Source organism: Vulpes lagopus, chromosome 21, assembly GCF_018345385.1.
Source record: "Vulpes lagopus strain Blue_001 chromosome 21, ASM1834538v1, whole genome shotgun sequence".
Lineage (NCBI taxonomy): Eukaryota > Metazoa > Chordata > Mammalia > Carnivora > Canidae > Vulpes > Vulpes lagopus.
In genome coordinates, this window is record NC_054844.1 from 25,888,304 (window position 1) to 25,911,386 (window position 23,083).

The window sequence follows — 23,083 nt, forward strand, 5'->3', positions numbered from 1 at the left end:
CTGCCCTCTCCCATCTTCACTTCAAACTGGACATACTTCATAAAAGATGTCTAGGTAGTTCAGTCATTCTATTGAATCAAACTTAAATATTGGATGAAATACATTTTAAGTAGTTTTTAACTAAAAGCTAATGTGAAAATGTTGGAATATGTACCAATATAAACATATTATACTTAAGACCATATTTAAATACAGTTAAAAAATTACATCATGTTCCTTCTAGTAGAAATCTTAAAGGGTATACATAATTCACTTTCTGAGTCATGATGTAATTTAGATTATATTTTATTAGACATTCTTTACAAATTTAAAATACTGCTATTTTTACATGCACAGAGGAAAATCAGTTTGGATAATTATATTTAGGCATTATTAAAATCAACCACAAAATAAAGACACTTTATTGTGTCATTTATCAACATACTTGATATGTATACCTAAAGTGCATTATGTTACAAAAAATAGAGAAATTCAGCAGCACCAAGATACATTTACAAAATAAATACATCAGTTGACAAAATAAATTATGGTAAATGTGATAATAATAATTGGATTAGCCTTGGCAAAAAAAAATATTCACAATGACCAATGTGCAGTTTCATAGAGCAATGGGGAAGACAGTTTTATTCCAATGCATTTACAGTATTTACAGACAATAAATATTTCTAATACTTTCCATATGTTCACTATTACAGAATCCTGTAATACGTCCTTTGAAGGTCTTTGCTAAATATTTCAATGCCTCCTGAAAAGAGAAGGAAGGGAAAGAAGAGGAGAAAATAGGTTAATTCACCCTAACAAATGAAAAGGCATAAAAAATAAACATAGAATTACAATGGTAAAGATTCCAGGGATTTCTTGTAAATATTCCCAAAAAGAGGTATCAGTGGGCTCCACCTGACTCTCCAGAACCTTTGCTATAGGCAGGATCTTCAATATGATCAAATGATCAATGCAGTGCAGGAAGAGAAAGGGCCTGCATTTCTAATTCTGTATCTCTGTCTGAAGGAGACCCTGGGAGAATTTTCCAAAGCTGCCAACTGGCAAGTCTGGGAAGAGAAGGGATACATTTGAGAGTCTGGGAATAAGGCTAGGTTGTACAATCCATCATCAAATACACCTTGCTAGAAGTTTATTCCTCAGCGATCCCTGATGAAGGTGATCCAAAGGTTGCTTATTCTGTTCAGGTTTCCATGTGGCCAATCTTTCACTAAGATAATGGCTTTTAGGACAGTAGAGTGTGTGGCTTGGAGTAAATATTGGAAAGATGCATAATTAAGCCGTATGTTTGGTTGATGATTTGTTGATATCAACCATTCCATTAGCTGTCCTTAAACAGTAATGAGTGAAACTATTTTTGGATTTTAGTTTTTGAGGTCAAAACTAAGAATTAATTTGTCTCTCGCTCTGCTGGTTTTTGGAACTGATCTGGAATTAGAAATTGAGAAAGCCCATCTTAAATTAGAGAATAAGAATCAATTGATTTAACGTTTAAAACAGCAGTGTTTATTATGCAGAATAAATTACCATCTGGGATTGACACCTTTTCTAACCCTTTCTAAAAACACTATAGTGACAGTATTTTAAGATAGGCTAAGAGCATTTTTCTCTGCTTCTCTCTCTGCCTTTCTCTTCTCTTGTGTCGTCTATTTTAGTGGTTTCTAGGGAAGCAACTATAGAATGGAACTCAATTGGCTGTGCCATTGCATTAATAGCCAGTGTGTAGGCAGAGTTTTGGATGGCAGACCCATATGGGAGTGAGACCTACAGAAGAGACAGCTCTTGACAAGTTAGGAACTTTATGTGCAGCTTGAAGAAAGAAAAACAAGCTGAACATTTAGAGGATTTTAATGTCTTAAGAAATGGCCTCTTCACCAATAGTTTTGATTGGAATGGCAAAATAGCTCCTAATTACAGAGAAAATAATTTCAGATTAAAAACTTTAATGGTGGGTAGATGTGGATGTATGTTACCAATAAAATCCAAAAGACCATAAAACTCAATAATTTGTGTGCTCTATCAATTTTAAAATGTTCTTGTACTGAGCAGCATCTAATGAATTTAACTTAAGAATAATGTAAGCAGGGAGGGAATGAAGAGTATTTTGAACAATTATTTCCTCAGAAGGAAAGAAAGAGAAAAGGAATAAAAGACCAAGGAAAAGATCTTTTAATTATATTTCCCCTTGTCCAGCCAGTTTGCTTGTTAAAATGGCACATTTTGGAACAGCCAAGCAAAACATATAACATGACCTGAAAATATATGTGTATGTTTTGTGTGTGTGTGTGTGTGTGTGTATGAAAGCACTTGAGAGTCTCTTTTGAATATTTAAAAGCTTTTGTATTATTTCTAAGTCAGTATTTATGAAGGCAAAATATATGGTAATTAAATAAGTCCTACTGTATCTGGACATCTCATTTGCAACATCAAAAATTCCAAAACGTAGTTTCCAACATTTAAACTATATATTCCCCACTGGTTCATGTCAGAGGAGCCAGTGTTAGCTGAATAATTTCTCTTAAGAAATACTACATATAAGAAATACTACATACGTGCTTGCCATATCATCAGACCTCAGATCACTGTATAAGAATGCAAAGAGACTAAAGAGAGGACACTAATAAAAGACTGTTTGCTTACAAAACTTTAAAGTAGTTATTCTGAAAAGATTCTCTTTGGATTAGAACATTTGCATGGCCCCATATATTCTCATCAGTACACTCCTAAATTTCCCCGATCTTCTCTGCACCTCTCTTGGGTTGTACTGGGAGAGTGCCAACATCCGGCTGCCAAACAAACAGTGCTTTCCATGAATGTCCCTCACAACCAGGGAACAGAAAGGAGAAAGTAGAAACATTCTATTTCTTTCAGTCTTGGGTCTGGATTTGATTAGGCCACTGCCTAATTTTTACTAGATCTCCTTTAACTTAGGGTAGCTTTGGGCATAAGAACTGATGAGTGCTGAATTTCATTAAATTCCCAGATACTTCTAAGCATTGCAAATCCTAAATAAATGAAATCCGTAAAAAAAAAAATTATACTTTTGTTTTTAGAACTCTAACATATGTATGTACACACACCGAGAGTAAGACAATGGATAAAAATAGGTTCTGACAATAAAGCCCTCGCATTAGGAATAAATATGTACAGTTAAGATCCTATCTCAAAATACATTGAATATGTGCTTTGAGCCAAGATTTATAGAGTTCTTTACCCATGATAGATCCATTAAGTATTTGGAGAATAGGTCATTCACTCTGCTAAAGGTTTCTCTAGTTTTATTATTCCTTAGTTACTGAAGTGGAAATATTTGTCCAAGATAATTAGCATTTTATATGCAATTTAACGATGAGTTTTGTCAACCTAACTCAAAGAGTGAAGTGATGGTACATAGGTTCAAACTCCCCTTTGAAACATCACTCCGTAATCCTATCTCTACTAGTCAGAGGAAAGGCCTGCAGAAGTAACAAGGGACTCTAATTAACGAGATCATTAGCTGCATATGACATGTCCTTGTGTGGTTTCCTCTTTCAAACCCCACGGGAGAGCTAGGCTGAAAAGTAAAAACCAAGAAAAGATCCTGTTGGTGGCAATGCCCGAACCAAGTTAAATATAATTAAATGAAAAATGTGACCGACTCAGAATTGTCTATGGTATGGTATTGTTCTGTAGTGTTCATAGATCATTTCAAAGCCTTCTGTGTTTGCCCCTGAAGTGAAAAAAAAAAGTAAGAAATGAGAAAACGATCCAGAAAGTTTGCCAAGGTGTGAGAGTAGGGGAATAAATACACTTCGCCAGCAATTGGTGAAGGTGGTCCCTGGCTTCTGAAGCCTGACTAAGAGAAATTCTTTAGTAGAGTAGTTAAGGACTGGTATTGGGGGTGTGATGGTGGACGAAGAGAAACAGGTTATCCAACCCCTGTTTGCATTTAAGGGGTGAGAGGCCACTGCTTGAAGGCAGTTGATATTCTGAACCATCTTGCTTTTGTAAGCTTTTAAATTGTGGAGCGATTGATAGAGGGACAGGAAGGGAGGACATTCTAGGTTTGTCCAAGCCTATGGACATGGTGGAAGGGACGCTAACACACCCCAGCTGAGAGCACCCAGGAAAGGCTATGAGGCATAGAAGCCAGTTACCGTAAATTGAGCTCCAGCGATGTCGCTGAGATGTCATATGGGTGGTCCCCTTCTAGCCCACTTCCAGCCACGCCAGAGTTTAGCCAGGCAGACCGAGTTCGACGTTTCTTTTTTTCCTGCTCCTTGCGTTTTCCGGGTTTGCCTTTCTTTTTCTTGCCAGGTGTCTTCAGTGGCTGCTCCTTGTATGTCTCCACCTTGTTGGTTTCCTGAGTTAGGTATCTGCCCTCATCATCAGACCCAAATCGGACGGGGTGGTTCTTTGTGTTGGGAGCAGGCTTGGAGTTGGGGGAAACCTCCGAGGTAGCTCTGATTTCTGCTGTGTGGATTTCTGCAATCAGGTGATGAAGGAAGAATCGTCGCCGTAAGTCTTGGATAGATTTCCCCTTGTCATGAAGGAGCTGATGTTCAGACACAGCTCTTTTGCTTTAAGAAAAAAAGGCAGGAGAGGAAGAAAAGAATATTTTAGTTGTTGGTATAAACCTCAAAGACAAGAGGAAAGGCCTTTAGTTTTCTAGTTGGTCCTATACAGAGTATAAGCTGGAAGGGCAGCAAGCTTGTGGAGCGGGGATAGAGCAGGGTGGGAAGGGAGTGTGGGCACTTAGGAGTCTGCAGCCCCAAATCTCATTTATGCTATTCTATCTAGATCTGTGACTTTGCTGAGAACATCGGCCTCTCCACTGAAAAGGAAGGAGTCAGATTCAGAGATTTCTAGGCTCTCTTCTCAACTGAAAACATTATGATTCAGTTATTCTCAGCAATGGACAGAAACCACTAAACTTATTTTCACATTTTTCAGACTTGTGTTGGGAAAATAAATCCAGAAGTTCCAGCTTGTGAAATTAAGTTCAGGGTGAATTTACCTGACTACTCACCCAGGCACATGCACCTCACACACACACACACACACACACACACACACACACACACACATGCACTCTGCTCCCCTAACAAGATACCAATAGTACTGAAACTCAAAGAACTGCAAGCTATAAGGGTAAAAGAAACAAAGGCTGAGGATGACGTGAGCAGTAAAGCCTGTCGAGGGAACTATCTAACAGACTGAATTTTAATATGATAGACTACAGGCTACCAAGGACCTACATTTGAAAGCCAAGTGTCAGAGAAAGACAGAGTATGTGTATTTTTCTGTAAAGTAGTGGGTGGTGTCTTTAAAACGGTTTTCTCTGTGTTTAAATTGAGATGATTCTATTTCTCCCATGCATCAAGTTATTTTTAAGTTCAGAATTTCAGAGGTTATTATCCTTAATTGAGACATTCACTTTTCTACTTGTTCTCTTTGTCCTAAAAAACATCTCTAGGAACAAGTATGAGGTGACTTTTCTATTTCTTTTTTATTTTTTTAAAGATTTTATTTATTTATTCATGAGACACACACACACACACACACACACACACACACACAGAGACAGAGAGAGGCAGAGACACAGGCAGAGGGAGAAGCAGGCTCCATGCAGGGAGCCCGACGTGTGACTCGATCCTGGGACTCCAAGATCACACCCTGGGCCAAAGGCAGGCGCCAAACCGCTGAGCCACCCAGGGATTCCTCGACTTTTCTGTTTAAACAACACTTTAATGAAAATATAGTGGAAAAGAATAAACTCATCTCCCATCAATCCATTCAGATGGCAGCCTGACTCTTGTTTAAATGTCCATCCACATTATTCTCCACATATATGATGAACCATATGTAGGGGTCACATACATTAATGAGTCATATCATGCCCTGCTTCAACCCCATCTTACCTTACTCCCATTTCTACCACTGTGTAACTCTTCAGAGTGCTTCATTTTCAAGTGTCTCAGGGAACCTCCCAGGGCTATCTCCCATGTATTCCTACCTCTCTTACACACCATCGCTGGGTCCCTTATTTGCCTTCATTAGTACAGCTTTTTTAACTCCTCAGAGAAAAAGAATGATAAAAATGGCATTATCTTCATTTTATAGGTAGGGAAGTTGAGGTTCAGAGAGATTAAATGACTTGCCCTTGCCCACAAAATGAGAACAGATAGAACCAAGCATCTAAAAACCAGGTCCCCTGATTCGGAAGTCAGAGATTGCCTTTCAACTACCTCAACCCTTTCTCCTATGGAAGCAGAAGTATATGTTGAGGAAACCAAGAAGTGAAGGGCACAGAGTAAAAAGCCTGAGGTGGAAACCCTGACAGTGGGCAAATGGTAGCAATGTATCAGTTTCCTTGAAGGTCAAGCTTACTGCTCCAAGAAGTCCATTTTTTCATCTCCCAAATAAGGAACTAGGATTGCTAGAGTTTGGATGATCCCTGGGGAAATTGAGAGATTTCTTAGGTGTACTGTGAACCAAAGAGGAGTAAGACATGAAAATACCGGCATTACTTCTCCAGACCCGATAGCCAGTATACCAGCTTCCTTTTAGTATTTTGGTGTGTGGACCAACTTTAAGCCATGCAGCTTGTTCAAAAAAGACATGACTTAATGGAAAGGAATTTAACAGGAGCCTGGTTTAAATGAGGCATGAAGGAGTCTCTCTTCCTTTTTGAAGGTGCCATATGTGACTAGATTAAAATTCACTTAGTTTATGGTAACAGCTAGTATTCTGGAAACTTTTAATAATATACAAATTTGAGGTTTGGGCACAATATAGTTATACTCTCTAGTAACATTTTTAAAGAATAGGACTGAATTAATTGCATATTTCCTAAGTATTGCAGTTGAATAAGTACCTTTTAGCAAAGCGTCAATTAAAAGAAGTTCTTAACTAGTGATCATTTATAGTATCTGGGGGTTTTTATTTCTTTCTCAATTCCTGGCAGATAACCACCCCATTTGTATTGCTCTCCAAATGTATAATACAGCTCATTCTAGCTTAACCCCAAAGCCAAAAGTTTTAATGGTCGGTCTGTCCTAATCAGGCCACCACTGCTTATGCCCCCTCTGCCTGGCATATACGCCTGTCATCTTGGCCAGCCTGTCAACTGTGAGTCACAGTGCCTTCTTAACCCAAGCACTGCACTTTCCCAGGATGGTTCTCATGAGAAAAGCAATGATCATTCTATCCTTCTGTTTTATAAAAAGTCTACAAAGATGGTACAACTCTGTCCAGTTTAAAATAGCATTTCTCTTGTGAGGTACAAAGCTTCTTTCTGCCTTTTAGGGGTAATTGTTGATATAATATTAGAAAACACAGATTTCCTTAATGCTAAATCTGAAATGCTGTTAACACTACGAACGGTTCAAAGATGTCTGCATTTAAAATATTGTGAAGAATGGATTTCTGACTGGGCAACTGAATTGGAAGATCAGGAATATAATCCTATCTTTATCATCAACAAGGAATAAGATCCATAGAGCATTTTATTTATTTTCAAAATTTGACATGAACTGACATCAGGGTAAATAACTAGCATGTACAAACTGATATACATAGGTGAGGAGCAATGAATCCAAATTAAGGAGGCTTTCAACTTAGAGAAGTCTGAAATGTTTAAGTTGTATATACAGCCTCAGTAACAGTCTATTATTCTATTCCCCTGCAAATATCCCATAGCACAGTGGTTCACATGGCATTTGTTACAATCCTAATATGGTATTTTATGGCCTGTGATTATTGTAAAAGAATTTTTCAGAAATATGGGGGAAATGCTTAATACTGATAACTATGGATTCAGTCAAAATGTAGCTCTTCTGCTCTAAAGAAAAATCATCCTCAAGGAAGTTTTCAGGGAGGAGAGTCAATTCAAGGAGCTATCAAGGAACGCAGGGAGTAAAGGGAATGATGGAACTGCCTCTTCCAACACGGGAAAGAGCAGCATGCTTGTGCTGATGCTCAGCTACTTAGGAAGGAGTCTGGGTTTGCGAAGAAAAGTTCTGTGGTACATGCGCAGGTCAGGGTTCGGGTGTTAGAATGAAGATGACTCAACACAAGTCCCTTCCAACCCAAATGACTCAGTCAGAAGTAATGCTTTTCATTAAATGGAATAGACCCAGTCTGGCTCCTAAGCAAATCAGCCAATTATGCTTTTGGTTTCTGAATCTGCGGGAATTCCCTATCTAACTTAAACACAAAGGTTGCTACCTGCCAAAAGGGGGACAGAATTGGGACAAGAATATCTGTAGACCTCACTCTCCAACCTCCAATTTATTCACACTCTAGCTCCACTAATTAAAATCTTCTGGACTATCACAACTTATAATTGCTTCCTTGGGTGGCTTAGGAAGCATTATTGTTGTAGTGGTCCTCTTCCCTGCTCCCTAAAGTCAGGGCCTCCTTAGAAAAACATCGAAAGCAATTTCCCCAATCCTTGGTGTGAAAAGTAATTGGGGTGTAATATGTTTGATTATATGTTAATATTTCTTTCAAGAAATTAGGTTGATTTCATGTAACAGTAGACTAATATTTTGTCTAGCACACACAATTTACTGTTACTTGGCAGCAATGCAAAAATAATGACTTGTTTTTTTAAACTCCATGTGGCTGTGATAATTTGATGAAACATCTTCATCTACTGATGATTTCAGCCTTCATGAAAAACCATGGCTGTAATATGATGATCTATTAGCCATTAACTATAAGAATGTTTTGTGGTAGTTTATAACCATCTGCTGAGTGTGAGTGTTTAACTACAATATTATATTTCACCCACAAACAAAACTGTAACAGAGTCTCTGGATGTTAAATGGTTTCTGATGTGTATTTTGCAAGGTGCAACAAAGAAAGAGTTAAAAATAGCCTTTAGGACAACTTAGCACTATTTTTATGTCATAACTGTGGATTTAATCATGGTCCATTTACTGTTTCTCAAAAGAGAAAACAGGTATTTCTCAAGCCACTGTAAAGAAAGAACTGGCTCAGTTCCAAGACACTGTTTCTTGGCCAGTATTTAGGCGTGCTTTTAAAAATTCACTCTTCATCTATATTTATATATGGACTTTAAATAATTTAATACAAGTCTCAAAAGGAGCAAAAAGTCTGAAGACAATTTTCAGAAATACATCAGCAAAATGCTGATTTGAAGAATACAATGCAGCTTTATCTTCAGTACAATGTTCTACACAATTTGCCTTAGGAGATTCATAATAGATTTTCATTTTGGTGCCAAGGTTCAGACACGTCTAAAGTAATTTCATTTAAGGATTTTCTGCTGTAATAATAATAGACCAAGGGCACATATAAAACAGTTGCCTTTTTGTACACCCTCGGGAATTTACAAGGAAGCACCATGAACTTGATTGTAAATATTGGATATTGCTATTTTTATTGTTGGTGTAAAAGCTCCTTAATTCCTTCTCCAGAGGCAAACTCCTTTCAGTTCTCAAACTTTTATGCTTTTCCCATCCTGAACACTGAGTCTGCAGCTTAAAGATCACCCAAAGAAGGCATTTACACACATTACCGTACTGCTAGGTCCAACAGATTATTAAGATAGTGTTACTCTACTGCTCTTCCAACTTTTCAGTCACACAACATGGTAATATTTCTCTGGTGTGCTTAGATGTATGATTATGTTAAAGTCAAAATTATCCTTAAGAGAACCACCAAACGAGAATGCCAACATACAAGCTTTCAGTCTACAATGCAAATATTTGACTCCAGATTAAAGAACTGTTAGCAATAATTCCAAGAAAGAAAAAAAAAAAAAAAAACCAAGTTTCCACACCCAATATTCATTTTGGAGTCAAGCACTCCAGCGTTCCTGAACTGTATCAATACTAATGTTGGAGCTGTGCCATTGCAAAGTTGTTACTACTTTATTATATAATATGCCTTCATTATGTAATGTGGTCCATTTTATATGCTTAAAATTATGTCATTCATAATAAAGTCAGATGTAAGGCTTTTGCTTTTCACACACACACACACACACCGCCACCCACATTCAGTATGTAAATCAAACGCACACAGATGTAGGTCCCCCCCGGCTCCCTCAGCCTCTTCCGAGTTATCTCCCACTTGTAATCAATCCTCAGGGTTCCCCCAAACCTTCCCAGGTCCTGAAAGTGGAACCTTCCCCTTCTCACTGGAGGCAGATGAGCTTTGTCTAGCGGAGATCTCTGCGCTCCCTCTTATGGAAACTCTTGGAAAATTAATCTCTCCTGCCCGTCTCCCCTAGAGGTCCGACCAGTTCTCCCGCCGGGGTTGCGGGCACGGTCTCGGCCCCCGGCAGGTAGCCGGGTCTCCCCGCTTTCGGAGTCGGGCAGGGAGCATCCGTGACCGCTGCGAGCCCTCGGCAGCGCCCCAGCCTGGCGGCCTCTCCCCCTGCCCGTCCCAGCCCTCGCCCGGCGCCCCGGGGAGCGCGGGGGCACTTACAGCCGGCGGCCGAGCTCCTCCACCGAGCGCCCGCAGGAGGGCACCGAGTAGCTCAGCAGGAACACCGCGACGCCCCACTGCTGAACCAGCCTCCGCAGCATCGTCCCCTCTCGCTCGCGGGACCTGCAACAGAGCGAAAGGGCCCGAGGGGTCAGCCCGCAATCCCCATCTCCCCCGGACTACCACGCTCCCCGTTTTAGCTGGCTCTCCAGCAGCCTCTTCAACCCCAAGGGCATCTCCCAAGTTGCAAAGAAAAGAAGAAAAGAAAAAAAAAAGAAAGAAAAGAAAAGAAAAGAAAGAAAGAAAAAAGAGCACACGCAACTTTCTCTGAAGCCTCCCAGCACTTACTTATTTAGGAATCAGCTACTGCAACTGTGCTTTTCCCAAAATCACACAGGCGAAAAGGGACCAAAAGGGGGGGGGGGGGGGGGGTGAAAAAAAAAAAAAAAAAGAAAAAGAAAAAACCAAACCAAAACAAAATCAGAGACGGTCCTCTGAAATAGCAACCACAATGAAATGCTTTTCTACACGCATCGAGGATGAGCAGCGTGTGGACACGTCTTCCCTAGCAATGTCTCACTAGATCTGGCCGGCGGTTCTCCTGGGTTCGTGGAGCCGAGCTGACCCCTTCCTAAAAAGAGAAGAAAAAGTTCCCCCTCGGAAGTCAGCTTCTTTGCGAACTAGGCCGTCTGGCTGCAGAGCCACTCGGGGAGGCCCGCGTATATATACATGGCTGTCTGTCTACCTCCTCTGGTGGGCTGGGTGCTTCCGGAAAGCTGATCCCGCACACCCTGGGAACAAGCCTCGAGCGCGCGTGTCGTCGACCGGGAGGGCCAGGTGGCCGGGAGGGCGGGGGGCGGCGCGCGCAGGGGAGGCGGCGGCCGCGTCACGGGCGGGGAGGCACGCGGGCCGGGCGGCGCAGGTTGGAGGCGAGCGGGGAGCCCGGCGCAGCAAGGTTCACACGCTCCCGGGCAGACCTGCCGGAGAAGTGAGCTAGTCGCAAAGAGGTGGCGCCCTTGGAACGCGCGCGGGGCGAGCGAGGGCGAGGGCGCGGGCGCGGGCGCGGGCGCGGGGGGCGGGGGGCGGGGAGCCCGGGGCTGGGAGTGCGCGGCGAGCGGCGGAGCGGCCCGGAGGCGGCCGAGCCCCCCCACCCCGCCCACCGCGCCCACCGCGGCCACCCCGCCCACCGCGCCCACCCGCGTCCACCCCGGGGCGCCGGTCCAGCCGCGCCGTCCCGGGGCCGGGGGCGGGGGCGGCTCCGCTCGTCCCCGCGGGGGCTGCGCGGCGGAGCGGCGAGCGGAGGTCCCCGAGGGCGCGCGGGCGGCCCCGGAGCGGCCCCGGCTCCCCGCGCGCCGCAGCGGCCGCGCCCGGCTGGACCCGCGGGCGCCGAGGCCGCCGAGGCCGCCGGGGAGCAGGGGCCGCAGGGCGCGGGCGCCCGGGCTCCTCCGCGGGGAGCTTCAAGGAGCCCCGACTGCAACGGGAGCTCGGGAGCGAGATGGGAACCCTCCTCCCCGGCCCTTCCGGGGGACCCGCTGGGTGCGGAGCATCGGCTAAGGAGGGGGGTGCACGAGGGGGGTGCAGAGCCTAAGCTTGGAAGAGTCAGGCAGACTTCGGACCTGAGGTCGGGATTGCGTGTCTTGCTGTCCTGGAACAGCCGAGGGCGTCTGGAGGTGGTCCCGGGAGACCCGCGCGCGCTGCAGACCCCCCTTTGGAGCGCCGAGGGGCGACCCTCGGGCCCACCCGCAGGACTGAGCCGCCCGCCGCGGCCGCCTGCGCTCCCGCCCGCAGCCCACCGCGGCCCCGCCCTGCCCCTGTTACATGTTCTGGGATGACTCTATCCGTGTCGCTTCAGCCCGCAGACGAAGCGGAGCTATCGCTGCTGTGTGCGCGGCTCTGCCCCGGAGGAGCGAAGGGAAAGCGGGGGACTCTTCCCGAACTATTGGGCGGGGAAGAAGGACGGCCCCGAACTACTGGGCAGTATCCTCCGCGGAAAGCGCCGCGGCGCCTGCGACGCCCGCCCCGCGGACTCTACGGCTCGGACAGGAACGCGGGGAGTGGGAGCCGCTCAGGGGATGCTCGTCTTCTAGACACAACCCCACGGGTACGTTACAGCGCTCTCTGGAAGGCTCAGGGAGGCTTGGGACGATTTCGGGAGCCTGACCTTTATCAAGCCCGGCTTCCTGGCGGAGGCTGCACAGATTTCACCGACGGTGGGTGAAACAGCGCCCTCTCCCTCGCGGGGCTCGGCTCCCTCTCCCCCTCCTTAGTGCAGAGAGTCAGCAGTTCACATTAGCTGCTTAGTTTGGGTGGGAGTCACCCCTTCTTACAAGCTCCTTTCTTTCTCCCTCATTTGATGACTCTAAACTCCATACTTAAAAAACTTGGCTTCCTCCCACTGGAAAAAAAAAAAAATCTGGGAATTTCCACAATTCCCTCGTTTAAGAATTTCTAAATGTTAGATCTGTTTGCATGGCATGAAAAGACAAAGTATCAGCGCTCAGAAATGTCAACCTTTGAACCCCTGACGCTTTCTGATTTATAATAATTTCTTTCCAAAAAGAAGCAGGAGCCTTAATGTAACCGTTAGATCTGAAGGAGGAAAAAAATCTAGAAAGAAAAAGTAAATCACAAATGAACTATTTAATACTTGCAAGTTGCTTAATATTAAAATGATAATATTTGCTTCCACAGTAAAAAAAAAAAAAAAAAACAACAACAACCCAAAGGTACTTAGCCAAATTTTAAACTACCCAGGCTTTAAAAAGTCAACCCTCTCCCAATAAAAGGTTAAAAGTCAGATCGAAAATATCAAATCACTTAGGCCATAAATAAATTCATTATAGTCTGAGAACACTATAAATTAAAGACTGGCATCAATAGACTGCTTTGATTTATGTTGCTTTTTCTACTAATGAAACAAAATTGACCCTCCTCTCCCTCCTTTCTTTTCCCCCACACACTCTTCTGGTGTTAATGGCAAAACATCTATCAAATATTTTTAGAATTTCCTCTCCTCCACAAAAAGAGAAAATATAGACACAGGAAAAATAAATAGTCTTTATATACTTGGAATCCTGAAGCTTCCTCATAATGTATTACTTCACCTTTTCCTTGATTTACAGTCCTCTCTTCTCTTCTGGCCAAACGAAGGGGATCTTCTCAGCAGTCTCTTCCAGAAATTAAATTTTTTTTTTTTTTTGCTTCAAAAGAGTAAAATGAAGTCTTAAATGAATGAAAAACTTCCTAAGGAAGCTTTTCTATTCTCACTAAAGGCAATTATTAGAAAGCAGGTAGCTCTTCTAAGCTGCCTTGTTACTTCAAGCAGAGATTCTCCTCAATATATACTCGGGACCCTGCCTTTCTGCCTTTCTGAAAAGGATATTTTCTGACATCATAATCTCATTCCCAATATAACTGAATAACCTCCATGATAATGCTGAGAACACATGACTACAAATGAGATGACTCCACACTAGGAGGGTTTGGGTTTTTTTTCCCCCCCTGGGCTTAGGCGTAGAGTGAGTGCCAACAGAGGCTGAATGTCTGCTTAGGCCTTGCTTTCACCTAAATGCACCTTAGCAAATAGGAGGATTTGAAGGCCTGTCTTTAATCTGAAGTATTTCCATGTGAAGACAGGTTAGCATTGTGAGATCTACACCTACACGAATGCCTAGCTCATGAGCAAGCCCCAGACTCCCATCTTCCAGTCCCTCATGGCAGCATTATATGCCAGTTTTAAGAGATTTCTAAATTTTTAAGTTCACCTTTACTCCCCAATTCATGTTAAAATAACCAATTGATGTATATCTCCAGGGATATTTACTACTGCAATTCGGTAAAACAAAAAAACCCTAACATTTATGTTTCGCTTTTTCATCTCTCTTTTTCCCCTCCTCAGCCCCAACAACCAGCAAATAAATATACTAACCAAAAAGGTACCTAGAGCTCTTTAAGCAGTGCATCTGGGCTCAGAAATTCCCTTATGGCCAATCAGCATCCCTTGTCTTATTACCAATAACATTTGCCAGTAGTTCCAAGGTATTTTTTTTTTAAATTCTATGAAACCAAACAACTAAACTCATCCCTTCTCCTAACTTTTTCTTTGTTTACATAGGGAAGTTTGCAAAATTACCTCAAGTAAAATTACCACTTGATTCTGCTAGAATGCGGTCTGAGACTTGAGAGGAGGCTGTTACCAGCTGACCTCAAGGTAGCACAAAGGGGGATGCCATGCCTTTAAATCCCAAGCAGGTTTAGGAAAGGGCGTGTGACTGTTAAATCTCTTCCTAGTTAGATGATAAGACCTAGAGCCTGTCTTCTCCAGGAACAGGACTGTCTGCTGACATCTGCAGGAACTGCCTCAGGGAGCACTGCCTAGACATGCATCGGGCTGATGGGATTTTCTTATTGGAAAAGTGGGTTTCACACCATCCTCAACCTTCCCTACGTCCTGGGCAATGCTCAGCTTTCCACAAACAGGACCAGAAAGTTCAGCAGTGCGGCACTTTTCTCTGACACCGCAAGGCAACGTGAGCTCAGAAGGTCTTTAGGTGTCTAGGGGCCCGTTCACCATGGTCAAGCACGTGTGCACCTCCTAAACCCATGACCATCATAACTCCTCTGAGGAGTCTTCTGGCCAGGGATGGTGCTTCTGTGTGTGTTGGGTGAGGTGGGGGTTGGGGATGGGGGGGAGTTGGGGAGCGGTTAGGAACAGGAGTTCTGATATCCTGGACTGATGCCTGATGGATGCCCTTGGCTGGGCCCAGTTCTTGGCTCCGGGAAGTAGGCAACTCTGAACTTGTGCGAGACCACAGGGAGAGCCCCACCTGGCTCACAGGACAACCCCTCAACCTGCAACTGATCTCCGGTGGAGCGGTGCCACACAGCCTTCCTGGCCGGGTCCCAGCTCCTCTGTGAGTAGAAGAATTGTCCTTTCTTAAAATGTGAGAGCCCTGCTGTCTGCAAGGCGCTGCCCCCACCCCCAGCTCGGGAGTCACTGGGACCTGGAAAGCTGTTTACTTCCCCAACACCATTCTCCACCCCTGCAAAACAGGGCAGCTCTCAACCTCTCCCCAGAGCAGCGCCCAGAGTAGGGCATCCTACTAGGATCCTAGTAGGATGCCCATCGCCTCCGGCACAAAGACATCCAGCAGCCTCGCTTAGATGGGCGTCGTGTCTGTTGCGCTTTCAGCCTGTGAGGACGGTGTCGTCGGGTTCCGCTCGCCCTTCCCGGGACTCCTTTAAGAAGCAAGGCCTCCAGGAGAGCTGCGCCTTCCCTCTGCGGGGTATCCCGCCTCCGTCATTGCGCCCCGGCCCGACGCAGCAAGGCGAGGTGTGGGTCTCTTAGAGAAAGAGGATCTCGGAAGAAGCGTGCGCACCCCTCAACGGCCTTTATCAGCCTCCCCCCACCTCTCGCTACAGAATTAGCTCGCCCCTTTGCAGATACTATCTAGCCCCCCCCCCCCCCCCCCCCCATGTAGGATGCTGGCTTGGCTCCGGGGGATCCTAGGCTTGCTGCAAAGTTCAGAAGCCTGGGAGCCCGTTGGCAAGTCTAGCTGTGTTTCCCGGGTTTGGGGGGCTTCCTTCCCTGGGAATCTGGATTCAGGCTCGTCGCACACTCTGTCCCGAGCCGTAGAAACCAGGCCTTCGCGCCCCGCCCCGTCTCGCTGGGTTTTGCGCGTGGTTTCGCTCCGGGGTACAGTCAGAGTCGCCCTCCCAGCCCTCCCCCTCCTCGCGGGAGCCCCCCCCCCCGCCCCGCTCCTGGCTGCAGGCGAAAGGAAGCCTCGGGAACAGTGTGTGACCCGAGGACAGGGTCCGAAGGCGCGAGCGAACTTCCTCCAAGTGGGGCTCTCCCCTCCCTTTCCCTCCTGGTCAATCTATGACTCAAACTTGACATAAGCCCCTGGCAGACGGTGACGACAAATTCCCGGTGGGGGTGGGGGTGGGGTGGGGGAGGAGAAGGGTGGGGGCAGATGCACCCCACCCTGCCACCGCCACCCCCTCTGCGCCCCGGCCCGGCCCGGGTCCGGGTCCCCGCGGGGCGCTGTGCGGGGACGGCTCCCTCCTCCCGGAGCGCCGCGCCCAGCCCCCGGCCCGCCAGGCCCCTCCCGTCCCTACAGCTCCGGAGCCCCGGGGCCCGTCTGTTTTATTTCATTTAACACGATCCGCGAAGCCAAGGCGGGGTGAGGGGCCGCGCCGGCGAGGAGAGGAAATGAAGGGACTTGGAACGAAGTCCTCCCTGCCAACTCTCTCCGTCTGATTCTTCGAATCCAGGGGTACCTTACAGGACCGGGGTGCGGGCAAGGAGGGCTGCTCATCCTCCAAGCCCGCTCCGCCTCTATATAGCGGCTCAGTGGCTGCACTTGGCGATCGCGGGGGGTGTGCAGAGCGTGGGACACGTGGCCTGTCTCCAGGGCAGAGGAATCCAGCGAGCCGGTGGCTCCCGTGGAGTTTGCGAGCGGCGCGGAGCCGGCTGGGGGAAGCCAGTGAGCTGTCCATGGTGGTTAAGAGCCCTAGACGTGCGTGTCGGGCGGTCCCGGCGACGCGCGGACCCCCCACGCCCGGGCCTGCCCGCCACCAGCCGCTGCGCACCGGGCACGAGGCTCGGTGTGCTCGTTTGCACGACTCCAGGACGCTGTGTCACAGAGGCAGGACTCCAGAGATAGACGGAAACCAACTCTGAAGTCCAAATTGTGGGTTTCCTTTTAGCTCCTTCCTGCAGGTGTCTCTCCCCCCTCGGGCCACGTTTAGCTTGCTTTGAGAAACCTTGGTCCATCCAGCAGCCTACTGCTGCCTGCCCTTCCCTGTTCCAAGGTTCCCTCCTCAAATGAAGGAGCGTGAGGGTCTTGGTAGGCTTCTCCTGGAGAAGCCGGGGAGTATCGCTATGGGGATGTCCACAAAACCACTTTGTTGACTGGGAAACTGCTTCTGGGAGATCGTCGGATGTCTCAGAGCTTTCCTAGGGGGTGTTTGGGGTCCTGTGTTGAGTATTATTGCTCAGAGGACAGGCTTCTTTATTATTCACCAGAGCCCTAGAACCCTGTGATTGCCACTCTTAGGAGGAAAGGAGGAAACAGAAAAATTCCCATGGAATATGCGATACCGTAGGTCCATTCTACTGAAGTCGATTTTGCCCAGTTCTTGTGACATATTTGTTTATGAACTCAGTTAAGCTCGTATACATGTGTATGGCAAAGAATGTTTCGCCTTTTTTGTCACCACATCTTACCTTTTAATTTCTCTTGTCAATTCTCACCCCTTAATATAAAAAATAGTGAAAGGGAATAAAGGGGGAAAGGAGAAAAAATGAGTGGGAAATATCAGAAAGGGAGACAGAACATAAAGACTCCTAACTCTGGGGAACGAACTAGGGGTGCTGGAAGGGAAGGTGGGCTGGGGGTGGGGGTGACTGGGTGACGGGCACTGAGGTGGGCACTTGACCGGCTCAGTACTGGGTGTTATTCTATATGTTGGCAAATTGAACACCAATAAAAAATAAATTTATAAAAAAAATTCTCACCCCTTATCTCTATCAGCCATTCCATTTTCATCTGAATAACGAATTCCCTTAAATACTAAGGAAAATTTAAAAATATATGTTGTAAACATTTATAGCTTTTATTTGAATTTTGTGCCTTTATTTATGAGGGCATATCTAATTAGCATCCAGTACATAACAGATCCTTTTATATATTTCTGTATAAATCAGAAGATATCAGATTGGAACACATTACTTGTTTTTACCCTTCTTTCTTATGGTGGTGCGGTACTTAAAAAAAAGAGAGAGTGTGTATGTGCTGATAAACCACCTTGAGAATGCCTAATTTAAAAAAGAAAGTGTGATGATTCAGTACTTTTTCATAGCTTGTCTCTCAGTTTCTGGATCTACAAAAATAAAATAATGAAGAAAGTGGAGTCTTTCTATATATTCTTCCAAGTATTTTCCCAAGTCAATAAAATTGATATAAAGCCTTTACTTTCCCTTTTTCTATCAAAGTGAATGAAATAAGACTTAAATGTGTACCCAGTTCCTTGAAAATTATGAAACTGGAATAATAATATTTTAGTATTATTATTTTGTAATCTAGATTAGTTTTGTCCTATGAATTCTTTGATAGTAAACCTCCCCCTATACACCTCTTTACTCTCCTTTCATCAAAAGGAGAAAAAAAAATAAAATGATATAAATGGATTTCATTCTTCTATCCTTTATGTGCTCATAACTTAAGGAGCTTCTTCCCCCTACTTCTCCTCCTCTCATTGGTAGCTTAGCATTTTCCTCTGTCCCATGGTGATATCAATTGAGAATTCTCCCTTCGAAGTTTATCTAAGTCTCCCAGTTTCTTTATTTTTAGAAAATTAGTTTTCCTCAACAGCTCATTTATTAGATTTTTAAGATTTCGTTCTTTTATCCATTAAATTTGATAAATTTATTAGGGAGGGTTTTAATCCTTCTCACCAGCAGCTCCGTTAAACCTGCTGGACTGTTTTTTCTGCTTTCAAGAGCAAAATACTCAATTGGTATAATTGTCTATGACCTAAAAACAACAATAATTTAAAAAATCTATCAGTTTCTCATTTGTATTCTGCTTACCTTCCCAATGTGCCCAACACTGTTATGCGCCCAGAGTATCTGGAGGTATCTGTAGAATCAAATTGAATTGTAGCCCTTCCCACTTGCACTTTTGAGAAATGAAAGTGTAGTTTTAATTATTTTAGATCTGTTTTTCAAAATTTGTTTATAAAGCTCTTTGATCTGCTACTGGGAACCTTTTTTTTTTTTTTTGTAAAGCATATTCTTTTTAAAATTGTGGTGGATTTGGGGGCATCCTGTGTCTCATTCAGTCTCAAAAGCTTCTTTCCTTCATGCTAAGTGCATGTATTACATACTTTCCCTGAAGATATTTCCCTCTCCATTTCATTTGTGCTTCACTGCCCAGAGACTGGTAAGTGAGGGGGGAAAATGTGGACTTTTGATGTATCATAATATACTGAAGTCAATTACTATGTGAAAGTACTTATGTTAAGAAAATTTAGACTGACCTTAGCAGAATTTTCTTGCACTTTGTTCCTTTAATTCTCATCCTGCTAAGCTGTAATTATATGTAAAACTGCCAAAGTATTTTTAATGGTAAAAAAAAAAAAAGAAGCCGCTTTTTGTGGAAAGGATTAAAAATTTTTTTTGTCCTATAAACACAGGTCATATTCTTTGTAAAGCTGTTCTTAACAGGCAAAAATGTACATGCCTATAGCAGTTAAATTACTCCTTAAAAGACCTATGATGGCCTTAAATGGAGCAGGAACTCAAGTGTGGTTGATATGGTTCCAAAAAACCCTCATTTTAAAAGAGTTTCATTGTCGAGGTGCACCAGGATGTTCTTTTAGTTCTATAATACACAGTCTGGGCATCATAGCCACATATTTCCCTCATCTCATTCCAACCCCGGTGTGGTAAAACCAAAGAGACACAGGATCAAGGAGAGTCTGAGGATTTGCAGGGAAAGAGCTGTGTAAGTACAGTGAGTACAGATCTTTAAGATCTTCCCCAGACTTCTAAACAGTTGAGAAGGTAGCTTGTTTGCTAAGTAGTGCAAAGTGTCTCCAGGTCTATCGCTGGAGCTGCTGACATAATTAATGATTTCATTCAGAGCCTGAAAGAAGGTACTTGTATTCCCTCTGGCATGGGCAGGCCAAGTTCTTGTCCAAACTCTAATACCTTGGGTTGATTTTAGCCAACAAGACTGTTGGTCCTCTTGTTGCACACCCAAAACTTGAAAGCCAAATATTATATTAGGCTATGATACTTCCCAGCCTTGAGGAGGTTGACACATCCTAAATATATAAACAGCCACTATTATCTAAAGACGGATTACATTCTGGTGAGAGATTCATTACTCCTAGGTCAAATTGGGAAAACGAAAAACCGTAGAACACCCCCACCAAACACCCAACACATAGCAAACTACTTTAAAAATCAATATTTCCCAGTAAACCTTATATGCAAAAAGTTTTTCTTGTCCCATTTTACACTATGAGGTTAATGGCAATCCTTGAAAATTAATTACGGTACTGAAAAGACTTTAATAACATTTCTGCTAAAAATAAATTGGAGGCAGAGTATTGCCCTGGATTCATGATTGCTTACATCTGGTTTCTATTTCTGTGATTTTCATTTGGTTCTCAGAGAGTTCATTCACAGTCATCACAAGTTTCGTTTCCTGTTCTCCAATGGGAGAACTTGTCTGATGACCCATGTATTTTTCATCCAAATGCGGCACTTTTCTACATTAGGAGATGTAGAAAGGAAGAATGAAAAATACATCAGACTAATTCAAGCAAACCAAAACCTGAAAGCATCTTTCAGCACCTGACTAATCCAGAATCCAGTGGCAAATAACAAGGAGGAAATCACTCCATCTTCTAGACCCTTGTAGAACGAGGTAGGGGAGAAAAGAGAAAATAGAAGGAAGGAAGAGGAAGAGAAGATGGAAGGAGAAGAAGGGAGGGAAGAAGAAACTAAAGGAAGGGCTTCTTTATCAATAAGAATCCCCATGCCTACCCCATCATTCCTCCCATTACCTGTAATACATGGGAAGGTAGTTTTCTTTTTCACCATGTTAACTTTCAGATCTTTTTCAAAGAAGGGGATGAGCTATCCTGGCCTCAGGTTGAAAAATCTCTTGAACACCCCCACACATTTAGGGAGGAGCCTCCATACATGTTGATCTGGACTTGTGTAGAACAATTTGACTCTTACTTCTATGCCATTCTAATATCTTTTTTCACCATCCAGAGCATCTCAGTTGTTCTCTAGGTAAGCAACACCTGCCTCCCTCTTGAGAGGATTGTTTTATCTAAAGATCCTATCTAGTTCCTACTCCAAAGTTTCAGGAAGTCTACTCTTTTCACCTTACCATACGATTTTTCTTAATTTTCCTTCCTACTGATGTTCCAGAAATGTAGTCTCCAAATTATCTCAGATGCTCTCCACATTCAATAATAATTACAAATATTATTGAGCTTTTATCCTTAGGATGGCAAAGACTTTTCATTTCATTTGCCATAGATTGCTGCCCAAACTACCGTAGATAATTACTAGAACTGGGACCTGAATTAAGTTTGTCTGACATTACATTACCTCTAGTATGATGTAGGCTCTGGCTGCCACATTTCATATCCATTGATCTGTTAGGGTTGATTTGGCTAATGTGACTGGTTAGGCAACTGGTGTGCTCTCCACTCATCCATGTGGGTTCTTGAAAGCTATATATTTAGTTGAAGAGGTTGAGAAGAACCATTCTTTGATCAAGGGTTATTGAGGCATGAAACATCTTTTCTGGAAAGCAAGCCATAGGATGGTCTAACTCTACAGACTAAAATTTAAAAAAGAATATTTTAAAAAATGCTGATTGTATGAGCCTATTACCACCCTATAGAAATAGTCCAAGAATTAATTTTATCTGATGGTCTTATGTCAACTTTTATTAAAATTCTAATTTATGCCAACCAAGTTCTACTCTTGAAACTTAAAAAAATATATATTTATTTATTTTAGGGAGAGAATGTGCAATTGGGAAGAGGGGCAGAAGGAGAGAGTGATAGAGGGAGCAGACTCACTGCTGAGTCCAGGCAGGACTCAGACTCAATCTCATGATCCTAAGATCCCCCTTTTCTTTCAAAAATCACATTTGGACCTGCCCCCTCTCAATTTTTGATAAGGGATGTAGTGTATTTTTGAAAAAGGTTTGTAAAAATATGTATGCATTTTGGGAAAATTGCTATCAAATATACTTTCATTTAAGCTATTGACCACCTACTATGTCTAAATCCTGTATTTTAAAAGAGCCATACATCATGACTCTATTTCTTCCTTTATTGCTTAGGCTATATTCTTTACCTAAGTTAATTCAAACCTTTTTTGGAAGAAAGAGGATAATCAATAAACATTTCTTGAATATCTCTTAAGTCAGGCACTGTGGTAAATTCTGGGATTATACTAATGATATGGGATCTACAGTCTCTTTAGGACTTTGAATCTATTCTTATTTACTAAACATCTCACTAATGTTTTATTATAAATCTTTAAATTTTGATATATTAAATATTTTACTCACATTGTTTATTGTCTATCTCTTCCCACTGGAATAAATACAAACTCTAAAGGCCAATAATTCATCTGTCTTTATTATACCTCCAGAACCTAGAGTAACACTTGGCACGTGGTTGTAAGTCAATAAAATATTTTTTTTCATTTAAATTCAAGTTCGTTAACATATAGTATATTATTGGCTTTGAAATAAAATTTAGTGATTCATCACATATGCATAACACCCTGTGCTCATCACAACAAGTGCCCTCCTTACAGTGTGCCCATTTAGCCTGTCACCCCACCCACCTCCAGAAGTCAATAAATATTTCAAAGGAGAGAATGAATGAAAATTAAAAGGTGCAAATACTTTTTTTCTAAATACTTATCGTGGTACATATACATACTTATGTGTTTTTTTTTTTATAAAACAGATTTCTACCCTGAGTCAGCAATTTTCTTCGTGAGTGCCACACACTTATATCAATAAACTAAAGGATTACTGACAAATGAAAATAACGTCAGTTTAAACACAATAATCTTTTAAAATATGCTACG

At 43.4% G+C, this 23,083-nt stretch overlaps 1 protein-coding gene across 6 annotated transcripts; it reads right to left on the reverse strand.

The window, feature by feature from the left end:
• Positions 1 to 308: 308 nt before the first annotated feature.
• Positions 309 to 13,672, reverse strand: PTHLH (parathyroid hormone like hormone). 6 transcript variants are annotated; one of them, XM_041735469.1, is made up of 6 exons: positions 12,259 to 12,812; positions 11,186 to 11,417; positions 10,789 to 11,071; positions 10,441 to 10,563; positions 4,137 to 4,559; positions 309 to 745 (listed from the first exon to the last, which is right to left on the reverse strand). In XM_041735469.1, exons 4-6 carry the CDS (start codon positions 10,539 to 10,541, stop codon positions 736 to 738), a joined length of 534 nt encoding a protein of 177 aa, XP_041591403.1. In that variant the 5' UTR covers positions 10,542 to 10,563; positions 10,789 to 11,071; positions 11,186 to 11,417; positions 12,259 to 12,812; the 3' UTR covers positions 309 to 735. The 6 variants fall into 6 exon arrangements, with proteins under 6 accessions (XP_041591403.1, XP_041591404.1, XP_041591402.1 ...); XM_041735470.1 differs by lacking the exon at positions 12,259 to 12,812 and adding an exon at positions 12,057 to 12,250 and having other exon boundaries at positions 10,911 to 11,071; XM_041735468.1 differs by lacking the exon at positions 12,259 to 12,812 and adding an exon at positions 12,057 to 12,250.
• Between the last annotated feature and the right edge of the window lie 9,411 nt (positions 13,673 to 23,083).